The sequence below is a fragment of the Ailuropoda melanoleuca genome, chromosome 18 (assembly GCF_002007445.2).
Source record: "Ailuropoda melanoleuca isolate Jingjing chromosome 18, ASM200744v2, whole genome shotgun sequence".
NCBI classification, from domain to species: domain Eukaryota; kingdom Metazoa; phylum Chordata; class Mammalia; order Carnivora; family Ursidae; genus Ailuropoda; species Ailuropoda melanoleuca.
In genome coordinates this window covers 30,588,937-30,606,092 of record NC_048235.1, presented here as the reverse complement: position 1 = coordinate 30,606,092, position 17,156 = coordinate 30,588,937, and the positions used below count along the sequence as shown (strand labels likewise).

At 38.6% G+C, this 17,156-nt stretch overlaps 1 protein-coding gene across 1 annotated transcript in view; it reads right to left on the bottom strand.

Annotated features, from left to right (window-relative positions):
• Positions 1-13,452: 13,452 nt before the first annotated feature.
• KAT6A (lysine acetyltransferase 6A) overlaps positions 13,453-17,156 on the bottom strand; it is a 110,403-nt gene continuing 106,699 nt past the window's right edge. Inside the window, 1 exon segment of the mRNA XM_019798711.2 lies at positions 13,453-17,156. This exon segment is cut by the window's right edge and continues 32 nt beyond it. Coding sequence (XP_019654270.2) covers positions 16,207-17,156 — 950 coding nt within the window. The 3' untranslated portion in view covers positions 13,453-16,206.

Here is a 17,156-nt window from a genome sequence, read left to right as displayed (position 1 = left end):
GGTTTACAACACAGTGGAATTGCTGGGTGATAGGGTAACTATATATATGTATATACAAATATATAGAGAATATGTATATATTTATATGTATATAAATTCAACTGTACTAGAAAACACTGAGATGTTTCCAAAAGTTGTTGAACTAATTTACACTCCCGTCAGTAGTTTATGAATTCCAGGTACTTCACATTCTCACCAATAGCTTATATATATATTTTTTTATCTTTTTCACGTTTATTAATCTGGTGGGAACATAGTAGCCATTCATTTTTCAGTCTTTTTCAAATATATGTATTTTATTTGTTATTATTATTTTTTAAAGTTCTACATATTTGAGAGAGAGAGAAAGAGTACAAGACGGGAGAGGGGAACAGAGGGGGAGAGAGAGAGAGAGAATCTCAAGTTGACTCCCTGTCAAGCGTGGAGCCCAACATGGGGCTCAATCCCATGACCCTGAGATCATGACCTGAGCTGAAATCAAGAGTCAAACGCCCAGCCTGAGCCACCCAGGTGCCCTAAAATATATGTATTTTAATTAAGGCCATACATTTTTTGCAAAATACTTCTTTGCATATAGTGATTTTTAAAAACACTTTTCTCGTGAAAAAATTTTAATGTATTCAAATGTGTAGAGAAGAGTATCATGAGCTTCCATGATTCAACAATTGTCATCTCACTGCTAATATTATTTTATTTATATCTATGCTGGATTATTTTGAAGCAAACCCCAGACAGTATACCCTTTCATCTATACATATTTTAGCATTTAATTCTAAAAGAAAATTATCTTCTAAAAAAGAAGCACAATATATTATGTCATAAAGCATAATATAACACACTTAAATAATATCAAATTCCTAGTATCATCAAATATGCAGTGTTCGAATTTTCAATTATCATAAATAGATTTCTAAATTAATTGCTTAGAATCAGGATTAAAACAAGGTCCACATATTCCGTTTCATTCACATGTCTCTTAAATCTCTTAATCTGTAAATTCCCACCACATTGCTACTTCCCTCACCTCCTATCTTTTATTATTCCTTACAATTTATCTGTAGAGAAAACTTGGGACATTCATCTGGTAACATTTCTCATATTCTAGATTTTGTTGGTTGCCTCACTGTGGTGGTATTTAACATGTTCTTCTATCTCTTGCATTTCCTATAAACTGACAGATTGAGGTTTATTCAAAATCAGGTTGATTTTCTGGCAAGAATATTTTCATAAGTGATGTAAAAACACATGATGTCCTGGAGGTTTCTCTTTTTGTGATGCTAGCAGCACTTGTTGATCTTTTTAAAAATTATTTTATTTCCTTGAGATAGAGAGAGGGTGAGTGCAGGGCGGGAGGGAGCAGCAGAGGGAGAGGATGAGGGAGAGAAGCAGACTCCCTGCTGAGCACAGAGCCCAACATGGGGCTTGAGATCATGAACTGGGTCCAAATCAAGAGTCGGATGTTTAACCCACAGGCCACCAGGCGCCCTGATCTTTGTCTAGATACAGTATTTCATATGGATTGCAAATAATTCAGCTCAAAATACTTTCCAATTTTTATTTTTCCCTGGCCCATAAATAATATAAAAGCATATTTCTTAATTTCTAAACATATGGAGATTTTCTAGTTTGTTGTTGTTGTTACAGATTTCTAGCATAATCATGTAGTAGTCAGAAGACTTACTTGGTGTGATTTCAGTCCTTTGGTATTTGTTGAAGCATGTTTGATTGCTTAGTATGTGCAATTTTTAAAGATAATGTAAATACTGCTATTTTTGCATACTCTTTTATATGTGTTTATTAGGACAATTTTGTTAATCTCGTTCGATTATTTTATATCGTGACTGGTAGATCTGTCTTTATAGTATGACTGGTAGAACTGCTTGCTAGTTCTGTCATTTACTTAAAAAAGTCTTTTAAAATCTACCACTCTGAGCTTTCCTATATACCAGCAACGAGCAAGTGGAATTTAAAATTAGGGGTGCCTGGGTAGCGCAGTCGTTAGGCGTCTGCCTTCGGCTCAGGGCGTGATCCTGGCGTTCCGGGATTGAGTCCCACATCAGGCTCCTCTGCTATGAGCCTGCTTCTTCCTCTCCCACTCCCCCTGCTTGTGTTCCCTCTCTCGCTAGCTGTCTATCTCTGTCAAATAAATAAATAAAAAATCTTAAAAAAAAATTAAAAACACACTGCCATTTACATTAGCAACCCCCCAAATTAAATACTTAGGTGTAAATTCAATAGATCATGTATAAGATCTATATGAGGAAAACTACAAAACTCTGAGGAAAGATATGAAAGACAACTAAATAAATGAAGAGATATTCCATGTTCATGGATAGGAAGTCTCAATATAGTCAACATGTCCTTTCTTCCCAACTTGAACTACAGAGTCAGTGCAATAAAAAGCAAAATCTCAGCAAGCTATTTTGTGAATATCAACAAAATGATTCAAAGGTTTATGTGGAGAGGCAAAAAACAAAACAAAACAAACCCAGAGAGGCCAACTTAATATTAAAGAATGAAGTCAGAGGACTGACACTGCCTAGCTTCGAGACTTACTATAAAGCTACAAAGTAATCAAGACAGTGTGCTATTGGCAAAAACAAAACCAAAAACAAGCAAGCAAAAGAAATAGATTAGTGGAACAGAAATAGTACCACATAAATATAAACAACTGATCTTTGACAAAGAAGCAAAGGCAATATAATAAAGAAAAGACCATCTTTTCAACAAATGATGGAATAATTGGACATTCACATTCCAAAAAGATGAATCAGGACACAGATCTTATACCTTTCACAAAAATTAACTCAAAATGAATCATAAACCTAAATGTAAGATGCAAAACTTTAAAACTCCCAGAAGATAACATGAAAGGAAACCAAGAAGACCTGGGTATTTCTATGACTTTTTAGATACAGCATCAATCCATGAAAGAAATGGCACAATCCATGAAAAAAATAATCGATAAGCTTGGCTTCATTTAAAATGGAAAATTCTGCTCTGTGAAAGACAATGTTAGGAGAGTAAGAAGACAAGCCAGGCTGGGAGATAATATTTGTAAAAGATGTATCAGAGAGAGGACTATTATCCAAAATATATAAAGGGCTCTTAAAATTCAATAATAAAATAATAATTAAGAAATGAGTAAAAGACTTGAACAGACATCTCACCAAAGAAAACATACAGATGGCAAATAATCATATGAAAAGATGCTTAAAATGTCATTAGTGAAATGCAAAGTAATACAAGATACTATTGGAACATCCAGAATTCAAAATAGTGATCACACTAAATGCTGGCAAGGATGTGAAGCAACAGGAACTCTCATTCATTGTTGGTAGGAATGCAAACTGGTACAGCCACTTTGGAAGATGGTTTAGCAGTTTCTTACAAAACTAAACATTCTTTTAATGCAATCCCTATCAAAATAGCACCAGAGTTTTTCACAGAGATAGAATAAATATCCTAAAATTTGTACAGAACCACAAAAGACCCTGAAGAGCCAGAGTAATCCTGAAAAAGAAAAGAAAAGCTGGAGAGTTATGATTCTGGACTTCAAGCTATATTACAGAATTGTAGTCACCAAGACAGCATGGTACTGGCACAAAAACAGACACAGAGATCAATGGAACAGAATAGAGAACCCAGAAATGGACCCACAAATATATGGTCAACTAACCTTCAACAAAGCAGGAAAGAATATCCAATGGAATAAAAGACAGTCTTTTCAACAAATGGTGTTGGGAAAATTGCACAGCCACGTGCAGAAGAATGAAACTGGATCATTTCCTTACACCATACACAAAAATGGATTCAAAATGGATGAGACCTAAATGTGAGACAGGAATCCATCAAAATCCTAGAGGAGAACACAGGCAGCAACAACTGTGACCTTGGCTGCAACGACTTCTTGCTAGGCATGTCTTCAAAGGCAAGGGAAACAAAAGCAAAAATGAACTATTGGGGCTTCATCAAGATAAAAACTCCTGCACAGTGAAGGAAACCATCAACAAAACTAAAAGGCAGCCTAGAGAACGGGAGAAGATATTTGCAAATGACATATCAGATAAAGGGTTAGTATCCAAATCTATAAAGAACTTATCAGGAGCGCCCGGGTAGCGCAGTAGTTAGGCGTCTGCCCTCGGCTCAGGGCGTGATCCCGGCGTTCTGGGATCGAGTCCCACATCGGGCTCCTCCGCTGGGAGCCTGCTTCTTCCTCTCCCACTCCCCCTGCTTGTGTTCCCTCTCTCGCTGGCTGTCTCTATCTCTGTCGAATAAATAAATAAAATCTTTAAAAAAAAAAAAAGAACTTATCAAACTCAACACCCAAAAAACAAATAATCCAGTTAAGAAATGGGCAGAAGACATGAATAGACATTTTTCCAAAGAAGACATACAAATGGCTAACAGACACATGAAAAGAAGCTCAACATCACTCATCATCCGGTAAATACAAATCAAAACCAGGGTGAGATACCACCTCACACCTGACAGAAAGACCAAAATTAACAATACAGGAAGCAGATGTTGGCCAGGATGTGGAGAAGGGGGAGCCCTCTTACACCGTAAGTGGGAATACAAACTGGTGCAGCCACTCTGGAGAACAGTATGGAGGCTCCTCAAAAAGTTAAAAATAGAGCTACCCTATGATCCAGCAATTGCACTACCAGGTATTTACCCCAAAGGATACAAAAACACAGATTTGAAGGGGTACATGCACCCCAACATTTATAGCAGCAATGTCCACAATAGCCAAACTATGGAAAGAGCCCAGATGTCCATTGACGGTTGAATGGATAAAGAAGAGGTGATATATATATTGATGGAGGGAGGTGGGTGGGGGATGGGCCAGATGGATGATGGGTATTAAGGAGAGCACTTGTGATGAGCACTGGGTGTTATATGTAAGTGATGAATCACTAAATTCTACTCCTAAAACTAGAATTATACTATATGTTAACTAACTAGAATTTAAATAAAAATTCAGGAAAAAACCCAAAACTAAACTAAATATTCTCTTATTATATGAGCCAACAATCACACTCCTTGGATTTACCCAAATGAATTGAAAACTTTGTCAAATCACTGTACTGTACACCTGAAACTAATATTACACTGTATGTTAACTAACAGGAATTTAAGTAAAAACTCAAAAAAACCCCAACTTATGTTGACACAAAAACCTACACATGGATGTTTATAATAGCTTTATTCATAACTGCCAAAACTTGGAAGCAACAGAGACGTCCTTCAGTAGGTGAACGGATAAACTGTGGTACGTCCAGACAATGGAATATTATTCAACATTAAAAAGAACTTTCAAGCCATGAAAAGAGATGGAGAAAACTTAAATGTATATTAGTAAGTGAAAGGACCCCATATGAAATGGCTATGTATTGTATGATTCTAACTATATGGCATTCTGGAAAAGGCAAAACTATGGAGACAGTAAAAATATCAGTGGTTGGCAGGGATTGGGGGGAGAGAAAATGCACAGGGAGAGCAGAGAGGATTTTTAGGGTAGTGAAACTATTATGTACACTACTACAAAGGTGGAACGTGTCAAAAGCCATAGGTGTATAACACCAAAGGCAACCCTAATGTAAACTACGAACTGTGGGTGATTATGATGTGTCAGTGTAAGTTCATCTGTCATAAAAAATGTACCACTGTGGTAGAGGATGTCAGTAGTGGGAGAGGTATGCATGTGTGGGGGTAGGGCTTGAATGGGAACTTTCTATACCTTCAGCTCAATTTTACCGTGAACCTAAAACTGCTCTAATAAATAAAGTTGATTAATTTTTAAAAATCTGCCAATATGACTACAGATTTTTTAAATTTATTGTAGTTCTGCCCTTTTTTGCTTTATATATTTTGGAATTGTTTGTAAGTGTATATGACTTCAGAATTTTTATATCTTACTGGTCAATTAAAACTTAACCATTAAGTAACCCTCTTTATCTTACTAATCCCTCTTTCTTAAATTCTATTTTGCCTCATTTTAATATAGCTATAGTAGCTTTCTTTTGGTTAGTAATTTCCTGACATGTCTTTTTCTATTTTTAATTTAAAAATTTTTGGTATTCTTTCATTTTTTCTGTTTCTCTTATAAGGAGCATATTATGAAATTTTTAGGTTCTTTTTCCTAACAATCTTTGTCTTCCTAATGGAATATTTAGTCCATTTAGAAATCATTTAATTGGGGACACATTTGGGTTTCAAGTCTATTTATTGTGGGTTTTCTACTTACTCTACTTGTCTCTATTTTTTCTCTCTTTTGTTCCCTTCTTGGGGATTTATTATTATTTTCTATCATCTCATTTTCCCCACATACTATTTTGGAAGTTATACACTCTGTTTCTTTTTTTTTTTTTTAAGATTTTATTTATTTATTTGACAGAGATAGAGACAGCCAGTGAGAGAGGGAACACAAGCAGAGGGAGTGGGAGAGGAAGAAGCAGGCTCCCAGCGGAGGAGCCTGATGTGGGGCTCGATCCCATAACGCCGGGATCACGCCCTGAGCCGAAGGCAGACGCTTAACCGCTGTGCCACCCAGGCGCCCCTATACACTCTGTTTCTATTCCTTTAGTAATTCCCCTGGAAATTAAAATATGCATCCTAAATTTATCGATAGCTAATATTAGGGCAATGTAAGGACATTAAATCACTTTAACTCAATTTATCCTCTCCTAACTCATAGGAAATTTTCATCTTGTATTTTAATTATATACATTTATGTGTGTGTATAATTGCTCAGATTAACCATATATTTTCCCAAATATTGGCTTAACATTAGAAAAGCAATCAACATTTGGGCACATTGACAGATTATAGGAGAAAAAAATTGTAAGAATTCTCAATAGGTGTAGAAAAAGCTTTTTGTAAAATTCAGCATCCGTTATGATGAAACCATTAAAAAACTAGGAATTAAATGACTCTTTCTTCATCTATTAAGAGTATGCCCGCTTTTACCACTTTTTTTTTTTTTTAAAGATTTTATTTATTTATTTGACAGAGATAGAGACAGTCAGTGAGAGAGGGAACACAAGCAGGGGGAGTGGGAGAGGAAGAAGCAGGCTCCCAGCAGAGGAGCCTGACGCGGGGCTCGATCCCATAACGCCGGGATCACGCCCTGAGCCGAAGGCAGACGCTTAACTGCTGTGCCACCCAGGCGCCCCCCGCTTTTACCACTTCTCTTCAACATTGTGCTGAAGACCTAAGCCAGTGCTGAAAAACGAAAAGAAGTATAAAAATTGGAAAAAAAAATAAAACACGTTTTTAAAGATGATGTGAATGTGACAATATAGATAAATAAACCGAGAATCTGTAGGTAAATTATTAGAATTATTAAGTGAGTTAATAATGTTATAAGGATGCAAGTTCAAAATACAAAAATCACTGATATTTCTGTACACCAAAAATAAACGGAAAATGAATTTTTTAAAAGTTTATTTTTTAGGGGCGCCTGGGTGGCACAGTGGTTGGGCGTCTGCCTTCGGCTCAGGGCGTGATCCCGGCGTTATGGGATCGAGCCCCACATCAGGCTCCTCTGCTATGAGCCTGCTTCTTCCTCTCCCACTCCCCCTGCTGTGTTCCCTCTCTCGCTGGCTGTCTCTATCTCTGTCAAATAAATAAATAAATAAAATCTTTAAAAAAAAAAAAAAGTTTATTTTTTAGGGGAACCTGGACGGCTCAGTCGGTTGAGTGTCCTGCTCTTGGGTTTTGGCTCAGGTTGCGATCTCATGGGTCATGGCATTGAGCCCCAAGTTGGATTCCGCACTCGGTGGGGAATCTGCTTGAAGATTCTCTCCCTCTTCCCTCCCCCTGCTCTTTCTCTCTCTAAAATGAATAAATCTTTTTAAAAAGTTAATATTTTTAATAGTTTCAAAAATGTGAAATACCCAAGAATAAATCAGTAAAAAAATTTTGATAGAAATTTAAAAACTCTTATAAAAATATATCATGTTCAATGAATGGGACTATCAATACTGTTAAGATGTCAATTTTTGCCAAATTGATTTTGAGGATCAATGCAATCACAATAAAGTGTCAATAAGATTGGGCACCTGGGTGGCTCAGTTGGTTAAGTGTCTGACTTCGGCTCAGGTCATGATCCTGGAGTCCTTGGATCGAGGGCTGTGTCAGAGTCTGCTTCTCCCTCTCGTCCTCCCCCGCTTGTACTCACTCTCTCTCTCTCTCAAATAGATGAATAAAATCTATTTAAAAAATGATCAATGATGATTTAAAATGATTTAAATGATTTTTAAAAATGTCAATAGGATCTTTTTAAGAATCCGGTAAGCTGATTCTAACAAAATATGGACATACAAAAGGCCTGGATGGGTTAATCACTCCTGAAGAAGAAAAGCAACTTAGGAGGACTTGCTTCATTTAATAGCAAGATTTCTCATAAAGCTACAGTAATCAAGACAGGCTAGATACACAGGCCAGTGCATAAATAGTCCAGGAAAGATATACAGACCAGAATAGCCCACAGATCGATCTATGCATCTAGACGCCTGATGTCAAGCAGGGGTGGAGGAATAAACGGTGCTTTGTATATTTATATGGGAAGAAAATGAAACTGTTCCCCTGACTCGTGCTAGAAATGAAAAGCATTCCAGGTATAATAAAGAATTAACTATGTAAGCAGAACAATGAAGCTGTTAAAAATTACTCTACAGAGAATACTATCGTAATCTCAGGGTAGGAAAAGACTTCTTAAACCAGGCAGAAAAAGCACTCCCCATAGAAGGAATATTATTGAACTGGATCACATTCAGAACTCTGTTCATCAAAAGACACTATTAAGAAAGTGAAAGGGCAAGTTATGGAATGGGAGAAGATGGCTGTACTACATGTAGCTGACAGAAGACGCATCCAGAATGCATAAAGTACTCCTCCAAGTCAGTAAGAAAAAGACAACTCAGTAGTCATACAGGGAAAAGGCTTGAACAGGCACTTTGCAAAAGAAGAATTTCAGATAGCCAATAAACACATGAAAAGGTGTTTAACATAATTAAGAATTCAGTAAAATGCAAAATATAACCACAAAGGGATTCCACTACACATTCACTGGGTTGACAAAAATTAAAATACTTGAAAATACCAAAGAAGAGAATGTGTATAACAGGAGCTCCCATATACTGCTGATGGGAGAAAAAAAATAGTGTGGTTATTTTTGAAAACTCTTTGGCAGTATCTAGTACGGTTGAAGTTGCATCCTATCATCTAGCAATTCCCCTTCTAAGGTATACTAAGAGAAATGTCTGCGAGACCTACACAGGATTAAATACAGCCACATTGTCTAATAACGGCAACTAGAAACAACCTAAATCTATGTCAACATTAGACGGTATAAATACAGTCTGTGCAGTCCCATAATAGAATATTACACAGCCATGAAAATAAATGAATCACAGTGACACGCAACATCAGGAACAAACCTCACAGACATGTTGAGGGAAACCAGATGCAAAATGCAGAAGTCCATTTTATTTGAAGATTTAGTACATGTATTTTTAGGTTTATAAAATTGTCAAATATTTTTAGACCATCTCAACTTCTAGAAAATTATCCCATTTGTGTTACAGGCTTTTTTAAAATTCATGATCCAATTTTATTCCTGAAATAGATTTTTAAACTTCAGGAGATGGCTATGAGGTCTTAATTAAGATTTTACGTACTATAAACTTGGTGAAAATGTGTTCTTTTAAAAAATTTTATTATTGAAATATAATTGACGTACAATGTCATGTTAGTTTCGGGAGTACCACATAGTGATGGGACAATTCTGTACATTATACAGTGCTCACCATGGTAAGTGTGGTCACATCTGCCACCATACAGACATTATTACAATAATATTGACCATATTGCCGATGCTGTACATGATTCCATTTCTATAAAGTTCAAAACCAGGCAAAATGAAACTGTGGTGTTTAAGAGCGCATACCTAAGTAGTAAAATATTTTTTAAAAAACTAAGGAAGCACCCGTCACGTAAGTCTGGTGGTTATCTTTGGTTGGGAGAGAGGATTGCAATCAGAAGGGGGCCCTCAGATTCCTGAGCTGCTGTCCTATTTTTTGAACTGATTTAGTCGTACCAACGTATTCACTTTAAACAGATGCATGAAGCTGTACATGTTTTATGGACTCTGCGTATATTCTATTTTCACAGTGAGAACAGGCATAAAAAGATGTTGAGAACCAAGTCACTCTTCTTCTCTGGGCACATTCCCATTGTCATGGGATGCCTGGGGCGGCAGAGACGGCAGTGTGGGGAGGAGATCGCTGAGGCCAAGCTGACACCCCGAGAGAGCCTGGAACAGACTGAGAGAGCCAACCCGTAGCCACGCAGCCCTAACGAAGTTAACAAAGATAAGTTCTAAGGGCTGGTTTGGGTCTGTTTTGCTGTGTTTTGCTTTGTGATTTTAATAGAATTACTTCCTTGGCTCTGTCAAGCTGTTCTTGCATATTCCATGTTACCCAGTTTTCAGATTTACAACTTGCAATCAAGAGTCCTTTGAGGCTGTCAAGTTAGGAGTTCTAGTCAATTTTACTTTCCTTAAATAGGAGCTAGACAAACTTTTTAAAAACGGTGTAATTATTCTATTTTGCGAGAGGTCCTTGTGTTTAAAGCCTCCATCACTGCCTCCTGCTCAATATAGAACTTCTCATTTTCTCTGGAAAACTATGATCAAGTTCCATCGTTTTGACATAACTGACTACAACTGCTTTTCTAACTTTCTCTTAAAGAGAAAATTACACCAATCAACTCTATTAAAAGTAATACATCAATTAAACAGCTAGAACTTGTACGCGGGGCCGAGCCTTAGTCCCAGCAAAGTTTTTCCTATGAATGTTTTTCTTTACTTTGTTCATAAGAAACTTTAAACTTAGGATACCAATTAAAGGGTTTTATATGAAGTTTCCAAAAATATGAGCTTCTGGGGCTCAAAAAGGTCTCTAAGGCCAACTTAAATAACTTGAGAAGTGATCTGAATGGGGTGTGTCTCCCAACAATCACCGGAGGTCCGTTTCTCAATGCACCTTCGCAGAAACGCTGCCGTCCCAGCACTGCGGTGCCAGGCCATGTCAGCTCGGCCCCTTGTCTTTGTTTGCTCACCTTTGTACATGTATAAACTAAAAATGGTTGGTTGGTTAAAAAGAAACATGTCATCTCAGAGAAAGTTTCATTTTTTTTTTTTGAATGTCGCTTAAATGTGGCTTTCAGAGATGTCTGTTTGTAGAGTTAAATGCTAGAACATTTTTTTCTTGATGACAAAAATATATTCTCACACTTGAAGTTTATTCACAGAAATCACCAAAACAATTCGCCGAGACGATCTCTGCCTCGTGTTTTAAAAAATCTCAAAAGCCAAAGCCCATCATACCCCAGGGGTTTTCCTTATTTCAGGCAGAAGTCACACCTGCCACCTTTTTGAGGCTTTCTGTAATCGGCATACTGATACTTAGGCCCCTCATTAATATAGCAAGGAATCTCATTAAGCCCAATTTGTAGCTGTCACTTTGGAAAGAAAACCCATGGGCCTGTGCTGCATTAGGGTAACCACACCAACTTCCATAACAAACCCATCCTGCCCCTTAACAGAAATGTATTAACAAATGAGTTGAGTTTTGTTGTGGGGATTATCAGCTTTCAACTGGATGACCCGAGCTCAAGAATTCCAGATATTTGCCAACATTAGCAATGATACTCTATGTGGTCCTCTGAGTTCATTGACAGATATGTGTCACTTGAATTTTTAGTTTTCTTGAAAGTCACATCAAGAATATGGAGTTTGCTTCCCCACGACCTGTCATAACCTTGCTTCCTCTGTTCTGCCAAGCAGTTTTTTCTTTTCACCATGCCTTTCCATTTTCATCATCGTTGACCTGTATCTTGCACATTAAGACAAGAGGAAGGACAAAAACCGCTATGCCCTGCCCCAGCCGCAACAGGGAGAACCTGAACAGCAATGGTCACCTGAAGAGCTACAATTGTCTACCTGACGGACCACGGCGCTCAGGGGATACACGTTGCCACCATGCTACAGAGGAAGCCGGGCACCACTTGAGATGCTGAGAGAGGCACAACGGGTACGGGTGTCCTGGAACCCTAGTTACTGAGTGCGGGGCAACAGATTCTGACACTCAAGCTGAGGCCGAGGCTCTTAGCAACATACATGAATTAAGTGTGTTATCATTTTCCACCCACATCTACCTTCTGATAGAGAGTGAAAAGGTCAGAAGGTGGACAATAAGAAATGAGAGCACCTCCCCTACTGAGATCGTTCATGAGTTGGCTATAAATGGAATTTCATTATTCAAATTATATTTTAAATGTAATTTAAATATAGTGGGGGTGTTAACACTTTAAAAAGTCTATCATATATTCTTTTGGTCACACGTCCTTTGTAGAAAAATCGGAATTGGGGGCACCTGGGTGGCTCAGTCAGTTAAGCATCTGCCTTCAGCTCAGGTCATGATCTCGAAGTCTTGGGATCAAGCCCCGCATCGGGCTCCCTGCTCAGCGGGCTGCCTGCTTCTCCCTCGGCCTCTGCCTCTCCCCCTGGCTTGTGCTGTCTCTCTCAAACTAATGTAAAAAATCTTTAAACAAAATCAGAATTGCTTTATGTTGAACTCACTTAAAGCAGGTAGTGTGCAGTAGCAAAGACAAGCAGCTTGTTTTGGAGACAGTCCACTAATGACTGCATAGTACAAGTGACAGTCTTGGGTCCAAATCATGGTTACTTAAGCAAGCCAAAGACATCAAGGGAAACAAATCATTTTTTTTTCTGAAGGTGACCTACTGTATGGCCTAAAACCTGAATGGCATGAGACCGAGAACAAATGTCTGCTGTCAGTATATTCATGGACACTTCGTAAATTCTTAACCCGGGAGAGAGTGGCAGCTAAAACTTGTACCTGCCTTAGCTCCCCACCCCCAGCTGTCAGTTTCCCAAAGCTAAATCTAATTTTCTGGAGCCTGCGTCGTATCCAAAATTCTAAATGAAGAGAGGCCAAGTACAACAACCCAGAAAACATCAAAAAAGATCATTAATGTTCAGGACCTTGATTTCTGGCAAATCTTCCTTGAGGACATAATCAGGGAAGCTGAGATGAGAAAACTGCTTTGTTCCAGTTCGAGGAGCTACTTGTTAAAGCAACTGCATTTCCGTTCTTTGGTTGAGTGAATTACAGTCCCTTTAGGTTTTCAAATGGATTTCCCTCAAAAATCCAAAATGAGGCTATGATACCATTTTCACTGGAAGAGGAAAAACTATACTGTCAGCATTTAAACACACATTTGAGCAAAGACTGGCATTTCAAAGTAAAGACCACGAACTGATACTTGCTGTATAAAGAGGAATGTGAAAAGGGCTAATATTTATAAAGAACTGGAGAGTTTGAAATATTTGGGAGAAAAATTTCACATGCAAGACAGACATCCAAAATGGCTCAACATAATTTATTTTTTTATGTTAAAATGTACAGAGTTCTTTTGAAAGTACTTGCTAGAAAGGGGGAAAAAAAAGTGATATTACATACAAGGAGAGGAAGGGAGACCAACTGGCCCAGGAGCGCATGACATGGAGAAATACAAAGGCATCTAGGCACCCCTTCCCCGTAGCTTACAAGTCACCATGAACAAAGTACAAAGAGATTACAAAACAGGAAAAGCAAATATAAACAGACAGGAATAGACTTAGCTTCATTTGTACATGCGGCTTTTAGAGGCATCTGGAGCTCTATTCACACACTCTAGAGATCTCTTTAAAGAGAATTTTTATCTTTCTTAAAATAGTTTTTAATATTCTACAACAAAGATAAAAAATTTTAAAGATGGAATGAAATGAAAAAGCTCTTATTTTAAAAGGCATCAAAGTCACTAACAGTGAGTTTTTAAATTTCTTTTTTAGAAGATTACCCAAGTTATCTTGCTAAAAATACATTTTTTTTCAAACAGAAGTGAAAAAATGACAGGTACCAATATTACTGTGTTGGATAATTTCTTTTATAATATAGAAAAGAACATTTTCTCTACAATAGTTCTACAGTCACAAAAAGGCTTGTGGAAAAGGGAGCTGCCCGATTGAAATTTTTTTTTTTTTTTTAAAGAAACAAATGAAACCAAACACAACTGCAAACCAACAGAAACTGAATTCACGGCCCTCATTTCAACAGCTTCTCCTTCTGCCTTGACCCACCCTCCACCCAAGATACCTCCCTCCCGACCCACCCCATCCCCACCCCAACCAGGAAGCAATGACATAGCTGAAGATGTAGGGAGAGGGCAGCACAGTGCACTTTCTACATAGATGATTGGGAACTGGAAGAGTATATACAGAGAAACTGGGTCCTACACAGCCTTGCACATGCTCAGAATTGATAGCGGTAAGATGTGGAATTCTGCCGGTTTCTACCTAACACATTTAATTGAGAAAGTCAATTAAAGTGTATAAAAAAAACAACAAACCTGTGCATTTGAAAAAATTTAATGCCTAATTAGTACTTCAAAAATTTATCTATATAAAATGTACAAATAAAGGAGAGAATTTAATGCTTACAGGTATTTCTTTAAGCAGTACTTCCCCCTTTTGGATATTTGACTGCACATACCAAGTGGTATAATAGTTTCCATCTTCTAATGATGGAACATATATATAGATATATAGATATATATATATATTTTACCTATCCCTGGAGCAAGTAATAGGAAGAGAATGGGCGAACTGGCTGCACGAGAGAAAAGATAATGGGAGTTGGGAGCAACATAGGAACCTGCTAAAACCCTGCTGTCCAGATTTGCCCTACTATGCTGGTGGTTGGTTTATCCCTCTTCTCTTTTAACCACTCACAGGAGAGGGGCTGGTGCACTCTGATTCACAGGGAATGAACTCAGGATCTCAAGACAAATGAAAACTAGAGGTATGTATCATTTAAGTAGCTATAAAACTCACACCATGATCTCCCTTATGTCATCTCTTCCAACATAAAATAAACAGTGTCAAATGCTTGTCAGGTATTTTTCAAATCACTGAAATGTACAGTCATCCATCAACACCTTATGTAAGAATGTAAGAGGCTAATCACTGGGGACTGCTGTTTGAGTTTAGTCAGCGTCGAAGGCTCAAGAATCAAGACCCTTAGCATCTCGAAGTACATACTGAAAACAAGAGGGCTGCGTGGAGTATGTGCGCTATGGCTGATTCACCAGGTGGTAAAAACAAGACGTGAAATTCCTCTTTTTGATTGTTAATTGACCATCTCTATTCCTCCAAGGCTGGATTAGGATTGCAAACAGCTTTCCTCTGAGATTCTGCTGTTAATTGAGACTTACAGTATTTTTGTGTCTCTGAGTGCTGAGTGGGAATAGTAAACAAAAAAAACAAAACAGAAAAACAAAACAGATAAAAACAAAAAAAGAAAAAAATTATATTACACTTGATTTAAGAAAAACAAACATTTCAATGAAGTCCATCTATAAAGAAACATTCTTGGGGAAAGGTTTCAAGAGGTGTGTGTGTGTGTGTGTGTGTGCGTGTGCGTGTGTGTCTGTGTGTGTATAGGGAGTGGAGGGGATTTTAAAAGGAGAAGCATTTTCCTGCCTCGCTTTATTAATAATAATAATAATAATAATATTAACAATAATAATAAGTTTAAGGAGCTTGGGTTGTTCTCCATGTCCCCGTCCGAGTCTCCCATAAGTGCCTCCTGCTGGAATGAAGTAGGAAATGAAAGGTTGGGTTTGGAGGAAAGGGTCTGGCTAACCCCCGAGATGTATATATAACATTTAAAAGTGACAACATTGGGAGCTGCAAACAGTGAGGGGAAACATACATCTTAAAATAAAATAAATTCACTTTTACACAAATTCTGTCCATGTGGTGTGTAAAGAAAGTAAGGCTCTTTTTAATTATGAAAAGATTTTTGTGCATGTTTCCCCTATCCCCAAATCCATTTTTAGATGAGTTCTATTGTAAAATGTTCAAGATTGTGAAGAAAACCAAAACCCAGAACAAAATGAACCCAAAAAAAGAGAAGACCAGGTTTTCTAAAAAATAAAATAAACCAAAGAAAAATTCCTCTAAATCTACAGCAATATTTTAACTGGAAAAAGGTCCATTTTTCTCTGGTTTGTCAGTATAAAAGGTTCCTTTATTTATATATATTTAAGTTTTTAATTGCAAGTTCATCTTGCTCATCTTCTCATGTAAGGTCCATTGAGTGACTGCTTGGGCACGCCAGCAGCATTCATGTAGCTGTGATGGGAGGGGCCAGTGTACATCATGTTTCCATGAGGGTTTGGCTGCATAGGCTGCTGGGTATAGGCCTGGCTCCCCATCATCCCCATCTGCATCTGCATAGGATACTGTGCTGTCTGGTTCATGTAGGCAGGGTTACTATGGTAACTGCTGTTCATCATGGGTTGTGTCATTCGATAGCTGTTCATGGCGTTCAAGGTGTTCATATTCATGGAATTGACATTATAGGCGGGGGTCGGCATCAAATTAACCCCCATGTTCATGCCACGCTGCACAGCCAGGGCACGAGGGCCGGCCTGCATGGCCACCGCAGGGGGGCTGCGGCCGTACAGCTGCTGCTGATGGGCAGCCGCAGAGGGCAGTGGCGCGGACTTGGAGCGGATGGAAATGTGCCCCTTGACCGGCATTTGCCCTTGCAACCTCTGGGTGTGAGGAATGCCAATGTTGGTGGCAGACATGTTGCACTGGAGCAGAGGGGACGTGAGGTTCATGGTGGTGGAGGCCAAGTTCGGGGGCGGCGTCATGGTGGCTTGTGCTTGAGGGGTCCCAGCTAATGGGTGAGATGGAGCCAGCTGGGCCAGTCCTGTGTTAGACAAAGAAACACTGGTTGCATAGGAAGTCACGGCAGGAGAATGGCTATAAGGCATGGCATGAGGGTCCATAATGGTGTTCGTCAGCTGCTGCAACTTGGCTAGACTGAAGGTGGCTGACGGCTGAGAGTAGCTGCCGGCACCGAAGTCCCCCGGAATCCTCTCATAAATACTTATGTTCCCAGTGCTTCCCGACTCCGGGATCTCCATGATCATGGGCGCTGGGGTGAAGCTGTTGTTCATGCTGCACTGCGACAGCGGCGGCTGCTGCTGCGGCGGCGGCGGGGGCTGCGGCT